The following is a 7,156-nucleotide window of genomic DNA, read 5'->3' on the forward strand; positions in this document are numbered from 1 at the left end:
TTCTCTCTCTCTCCCTTTCTTCCGCTCTCTCACTCACTCACTCTCTCTCTCCTCTCTCTCACTCTCTCTCCCTTTCTTCCGCTCTCTCTCTCTCTCACTCTCTCTCCCTTTCTTCCGCTTTCTCTCTCTTTCTCTCTCCCTTTCTTCCGCTCTCTCTCTCTCTCTCTTTCTCTCTCCCTTTCTTCCGCTCTCTCTCTCTCTCTCTCTCTCTCTCTCTATATATATATATATATATATATATATATATATATATATATATATATATATACTAGCAAAAGTACCCGTCGTTGACTGGGTTCAAAAACAGCCTACAGAAAATGGACTCTGATTTATGAAAGTATGATAGGTTATGAAACGGAAGGGTTGTAAAGTGATAGCTTCGAATTCGAGGGTATCAAAACCAAAGCAAAATATGATGAAAGTAAAAATAAAATAGATAAACCCCATAATTTATTATACCATACCTGTTCACACTGAAACACTTATCACAATATTCTGTGGATCTATATTAAAAAAACTTGTTAAATTTTGTGACATATTTCCATTCTATGGAGGTCAGGTGCGAACGAACACCCCATAATATTATTATACCATATTTCTTCAAACTGAAACATAATTATCAAAGTATACTTACGCAGATAGATATGAAAAGTCTTTATTAAAGTTTGTGCCTATTTCCATTCTATGGAGGCCAGGCGCGAACGCAGATCCCACAATTTTATTATACCATCTCTATTTAAGTTAAAACATACTTATCAAAGTATTCTTATGTACATCTATATGAAAAACACTTGTAAACGTTTTTTTTTTTAAATTTTTAAATTTTTTATTTCCATACTTTGTGGACCAGGCGCGAACGCAGACCCCACAATTTTAATGAACCACCGTTCTGCCAGATCGAACATACCCATTCCTGTGTCTCGATACATCTTCTATCATTATATGTAATCATTTTTTTAAAATAGTCAATCATATAGGACCCATTCTTGATCACACACACACACACACACAGCTTTATTTATATATATATGTATATATATATATATATATATATATATATATATATATATATATATATATAATTTTTAAAATATAATTATCCACTGACACGTGTTTCGTCGTCTACGACTCCTCAGAGTAGGACGACGAAACACGTGTCAGTGGATAATTATATTTTAAAATTAATATATATACCACTCCCTATGTGGGGGTACCAAATTGGTTAAAGGGAAAATTATTCCCAACTCGCATTTAGGTAAAAATGTAATTTCGTAAACAATCGAATTCATTGAAAACATATCGCTAAAATCAAAACAACATATATATATATATATATATATATATATATATATATATATATATATATAGTGATTCAATGACAAAAGACTATATTCCAAAGTTCATAATGTTGATCATCTTATAATTTACTCCTTTAATTCAGTCGACATTTACAATTCTTAACAGTATCTGTTTCGTAGCGCAAAATCAATGACTTAATTATTATATCAATTAGTGAATCTATCAAAATAGATTCATTAAAAAAGAAATAATAACAATCAATCCGTCAAAAGGAACTAAAGTGCGTTTTGACATGATTAAAATCCGACATTAAAATATGACATCTAATTCAAGATAATAGATAAAAAGAATATCATAACATAATTTTTTACTGATTGATTCATTAAGGAATTCGTAATTGTATTGTTAGTATCGTCCGAGGATTGAACCTGTATTGAATTTTGATATTTCGTTCAAATCCGGTCGCTTTAGCGTTGCATTTTCAACATGACTGACTGGCTAAATGGCTAAGATCCCTGATTTTTTAAAAGTAAATTTTTTGTCTTTTTTTTTTTAATGAAAATACAAACAGATTAGCGAAAGTCATCTAGATGCGGACTTAGAACTGACAGAAATTCCGTAGAGATTCCCGAGTTCGGCAGAAAGTTTTCCGAGCTCCATAAGATGCACCTGTATCGATCGAAATGTTATAAGAATAACCTCCCAAGATGAGAATAGTAGTCGGTATAATCCAAATATGCTACGAAAGATTTTTTTTTCACTCTTCCGTTTTTAATTGTTTTCTTCTTCGTTCGTTCATCTGTCGCCGATTTCTTGCATCTAAATCTTAGCGAAAATTCCATGAGCAGAATTTTTCCCTCCTAGAACTGCTCGGATGTGGAATATAATACCATGGAGTTGCTTCCCGCCTGACTATGACTAGGTCATTTTTTTTTTTTTTTTTTTTTACTCAGGTCCACCTCTAACAAAGCATATCACCACTTGGACGTAAGAAGCTACTATTTGAACCATGTTTTGGAAAGATTACAGAAAGGAGTTGGGGATAGGCGAACGGCGTTCAATTTTCTAGTCAGAAAATAAGGTCGAGCACAGTGTGTCTCTTGTACCTTTGCGCCTGGCTAATAGACAAAGAGGGAGTGTAAAAGCCGGCAATAGGCAGAGCCTATCCTTTTTGGCATTCCCGGGCACGGGTTTCGTCTAGAAAACGATCTGTCACGTTCTACACAGAGACAGTACTACTACCGTCCCAAACTTTCAAAATATAACCGGTGGGGAAACCCGTTGGCGAACAAGGAAAAGTTTGTTTTCGGCAGTGCCCTAAAAGCTTCCTTAGTTTTATTTGTTGTCTCCTTAAAATGTTGCAGAAATAAATAGAGACTAATTTTTAACGGTAACAATACATTTAAAAAGCATATTGCGATATGCAATAAACTTAAGGGGGCTAATGTTAGCATAAATTGTAAGTCTGTTATAATTATCGCTAATGAAAGAAAAAAGGGCCCTTCTATAATTAACAAATATATGTCAAGTAATGTGACCTACACCGTTGGGTGTAGCTTGCTATTAGTTATAACAGTGAAGAAAAGAATAGTAATACTAAATGTTGGTTGCCGAAAGTATTTTCTTTGAGCAGTATATCTTCCAGTGCAGAGAGCATTGTTCGATGTCCAACTGGCAGGGGCATAGGCGAGGACATCTTTCTCCGCCTGTTCGAAGAAGGGTCTTTCAATTGCCTGATCGGAATTACTAGGACATCTTGTGACCAAACAATCTTACTAGGAGTATTCTGCACAAGAAGAAAGTGCTATTTGCAAAGTAGTCAACAGAAGAAGTAGAAAAAAAAAAAAAAAAGAACGAAAAAAAAAAAATCAACAAATAAATCTTACCGGTCGTTATTTTTCTACCTATTTCGATCATATTTTTATTCTTTAAAGTATTTTTTAAGCATTTTTATTGTATTTTAATATTTAGATCAAATCTGATCATATTAGAGTAATATTTTCGAAATGATCAACCGACCAAATAACAAACATCCCCGAAGTTCGTTTGATAAGTTTTTCGTCTTTTAAGGTGAAAGCGCACACATACACAATTAAAAAAAAAAAATGTAACGAATTAGGTTTCAAACGCAATAAAATTCAATTTTCTATCTTACTGAAAGGAAAACGAAAGTAATCAAACTTCAGAAATGCTCGGTGATCGTCTGTCCGCCATCTTTGATTTTTAATTTAACGTAATATATTCGACCGAACTTTTTAAGTGAAAATAAATAAATAAATAACAACGCAATAAAAACTTTAAAACACTAAATTAAAAAAAAATATTAGGTTGGTAAGTAGAAAAGTAACTTTTATTGCCTTTGGTAACAGTTATTTGTTGAAAATATTTTACCTCTATTTATTCTGTTGAATATACTGCACAAATGTGTAGGAAAGAAATGACAACGTTTATAACTTCTACAACCTGTACAAAAGTTCCATCAAGTTTCCACCATTTTATAAATCGCGATCACATTGCAATAGAAAACTTGTATTTCTTATTAAATATATAATCGATTGTTTAAATGCTCAGCATTGAATTCAATAATTCTTTGACTTTGGCGAATAATATGGTCGTCTTCAAGTCCAACGTAAACAAGTTCTTGATGAGCCGTTCCCCTTAAGTAATCCAATTTACCAAATTTCCACTACTAACGATTACTACGATAGTGTCCCATTGACTACTGTACACTCTTTAACCCTTATCCTCGAGTGGTTTCTTGGCCTTTATAAGTGGTGACTGCTATGTAAAAAAAAAATAGAAAGAGTAAAACTTGAAGGTATCTATAACTTCGATTTCTGTGAAATGTTGACAATAGATATTAGACCTTCATTTGTAAATATTTCAGGACTTTTTAAAAGTATTTTAAAGTTTTTTTTTAGACAGCATCATACGAGCACTTCTCATTTGAAATTTAAAATATATTAGATTTGCACTGAATTTGATCCATAGTCATTAGACACAAATTAAACACGATTCTCTGAATTTCAATTTATTCTTAAACCTATCTGTGCCTAAATCTTGGTCGGAAGGGACTACTTTTTGGGACCATGCCTAGGAGCGATTAACAAGATGTTGGTTTACGTTACATTTAAACTTCTGCATATCAGTACAGCCAGGAAAGCAGGTAACAGGAAGGAAATTCCAAATTCTAGGTGTTCGAGGTAAGAAATTATAAGAATAGAAAGCTTTCTGGCATTTAGGGACCTCAGCAGTGAAGGGGATGGATTCTGTTGCTAAGCGGGTTTGTCGAGGAGACACAAGTGCAACGAGTTCATCAGAGCACATCCCATTAAAATATTTTTTAAAACGGGCGCAGGTTCTTGAAGAGCCGTCCCCTAAAATAAATGATCAAATTTCCATTACCGTATCCATTAACCTTTAATCATTGAGTAGCCGCCAGGCCTTTATAAGTGATGACTATATAATGTAGAAAAAAGAACCCTTAAATTTTAAACATTTTCTAGAATCAAAATCATGTAATTGATTTTGATCCAAATTAGAAAAGGATTGTAGGCATAAGGTTTACTAGCATTATAAATTTTAATCTGTGTAAGGTGACATAAACGTGGTGCTAATTTCTAGTTTATTTACAAACGATTTGCTTTTGTAGCGTGAGCATCAGTACGGATGCTACGTCTGCAGGTTTAGTATTAGTTGACTGGGACAATTTTTATGAGATATTGAGAAAAATTTAAGATTATTATTATTAGAGCCTTCCGTAACAAAAGAAACTTGATTTTCATAATTGATTGCCGGGAAATGAATCATTACATCTGATTATTGTCGTCTGCTTACTATCGCCTGCTTAGTGTCGTCTGCTTATTGCCGTCTGTTTAGTGTCGTCTGCTTAGTGTCGTCTGCTTAGTATCGTCTATTTATGCCAAAGAAAAAACTATATATAAAAAAAAACATGGTTTTTATTTCACGAAACATGGAAATGACATAGGAAGTTTTTTTTTACAAATAGGTATTTTACTCTGACATTAACAACGACAACAACAACAAAATTCAAAGAAGAGATAAATAAATTAGTGATTAATTATAAACATAGGAAAAATATAGACAAATAAAAATTAAAAAAAAAAAGACTTACTTGTAAGAAAAAGACGCGTCAAAAAATCCATCTTATTAAAAGTGTAATTGACGTAAAAAGTGCAGGACAAGTTTTTTTTTAAATAAATTACATGTCTCTCTCTCTCTCTCTCTCTCTCTCTCTCTCTCTCTCTCTCTCTCTCTCTCTCTCTCTGTGTGTGTGTGTGTGTGTGTGTGTGTGTGTGTGTGTGTGTGTGTGTGTGTGTGTGTGTGTGATTAAGCAAAAGTGACAAAAAAATAGAGAGAGAAGAGAGGGAGAAGATAGAATATGGAAGGAGAGGGGGAAGAAAGATAGAATGTTTATAATTCTAGTATTTCGAACTAAGTGTTTTTTTGAGTGTGTCTTTTGAAAGGCTTGGGTGAGTCTGTCTCGATGTAGGGACTATGATTATTATTTTTTTTTTTCTCTCTCCAACTCTTTCTTCGACATAGCTTTACTCTCGCGGGACGCTGACAGCAACGACGACGGGGAAATAAATAGAAATGGCTTGGAAAAAAAAAACAAAAAACAAAAAATAAAAACAAAACAAAACAACAACTTTGTGAACGAAAAGGGTGGGAACGTTTTCACGTCACTTGCTGGTGGTATTACGTGTGTGTGTGTGTGTGTGTGTGTGTGTGTGCGTGCGTGTGCGTGTGTGTGTTTTGTGTGTGTGTGTGTGCTTTTTTTTGTCTGTGTCTTTGTTTGTGTATGTGTTTGTATTTGTTTGCGTTTTTTTTTTTTTACAAAGGAGTCACCATTTATCAAGGCTCGGAGGCCACTCGAGGATAAGGGTTAATGGGTGTACAGTAGTCAAGGAGAACATGTTAGTCATCGTCAGTAGTGAAAATTTTGTAAATTGGGTTACTTAAGGGGGTGGCTCCTCAAGAATTTGTTCACGTTGGACTTGAAAACAACCATGTTGTAGTCAGTTGGAAAGTAGCAAAACGGAACAGAGTTCCACAGGCTTGCAGTTCTAAGAAAGAAGCTTTGTTCGTGGAATCTACATTTAGGTTTAGGCACAGATAAAGAGTGGAGGGAAATTATTGATAGTGGTTTAAGCTTGACAAGTGTTTTTCATGAAAGTCAGGCCAGGGGACCGTAGATTGGAGCTCAGACGAGCACTTGCCATGAAAATAACGATAAAGCAGAGACAGGCTCGCGACGTCTCTTCTGTGGGGAAAGAGGTTGCAGTAAAGAGAAAAGGCTACGAAGTCTATTTTGAACTGTCAAAGCAGGATAAGCTGCTTTTAGCAGCCCCTGCTCAGATGTGGCAACAGTACTCCTACTCCATCCTTGGATGCACTTGGCTCTTATACATGTAGAGAAATGCATCTGCAGTGAAATATTTACTGGAACGGTAGAACGATCCAACCATTTTCCCAGCAGCCCTGGCAACGGATTTGATGTACGTGTTCCATTTTAGTGTGTGTGTGTGTGTGTGTGTGTGTGTGTGTATTCGTATGCGTATTCGTATGCGTATTTGTGTGTGCACGCGCGTTGTGTAATTGAAAGATTGCATCTATGTGTATATTTTTTTATCTTCTATCACTTTTTTACCATATATCAAGGCCCAAAGGCCACTCAAGAATAAAGGTTAAATGAGTTTGTTAGGGGACGGTGAGACAGCATCATAATAATGACTGATAATTGCGCAGAATTTGATTATTTTACAGAATAACTTAACAAGAATTTGTTTACATTGAACTTGAAAACAATCATGTTGTGGTCAGCTGGGAAGCA

General features: G+C 34.6%; 1 protein-coding gene across 1 annotated transcript in view; it reads right to left on the reverse strand.

The window, feature by feature from the left end:
* The window catches only part of LOC145260608 (venom allergen 5-like), a 192,226-nt gene extending 186,647 nt beyond the window's left edge, over nt 1-5,579 (reverse strand). The window contains exon 1 of the mRNA XM_080118904.1: nt 5,435-5,579. Coding sequence (XP_079975030.1) covers nt 5,435-5,465 — 31 coding nt within the window. The 5' untranslated portion in view covers nt 5,466-5,579. The remainder of the gene's footprint in view (nt 1-5,434) is intronic.
* Between the last annotated feature and the right edge of the window lie 1,577 nt (nt 5,580-7,156).

The sequence above is a fragment of the Euprymna scolopes genome, chromosome 36, assembly GCF_053919585.1.
Source record: "Euprymna scolopes isolate OS-2025 chromosome 36, ASM5391958v1, whole genome shotgun sequence".
Lineage (NCBI taxonomy): Eukaryota > Metazoa > Mollusca > Cephalopoda > Sepiida > Sepiolidae > Euprymna > Euprymna scolopes.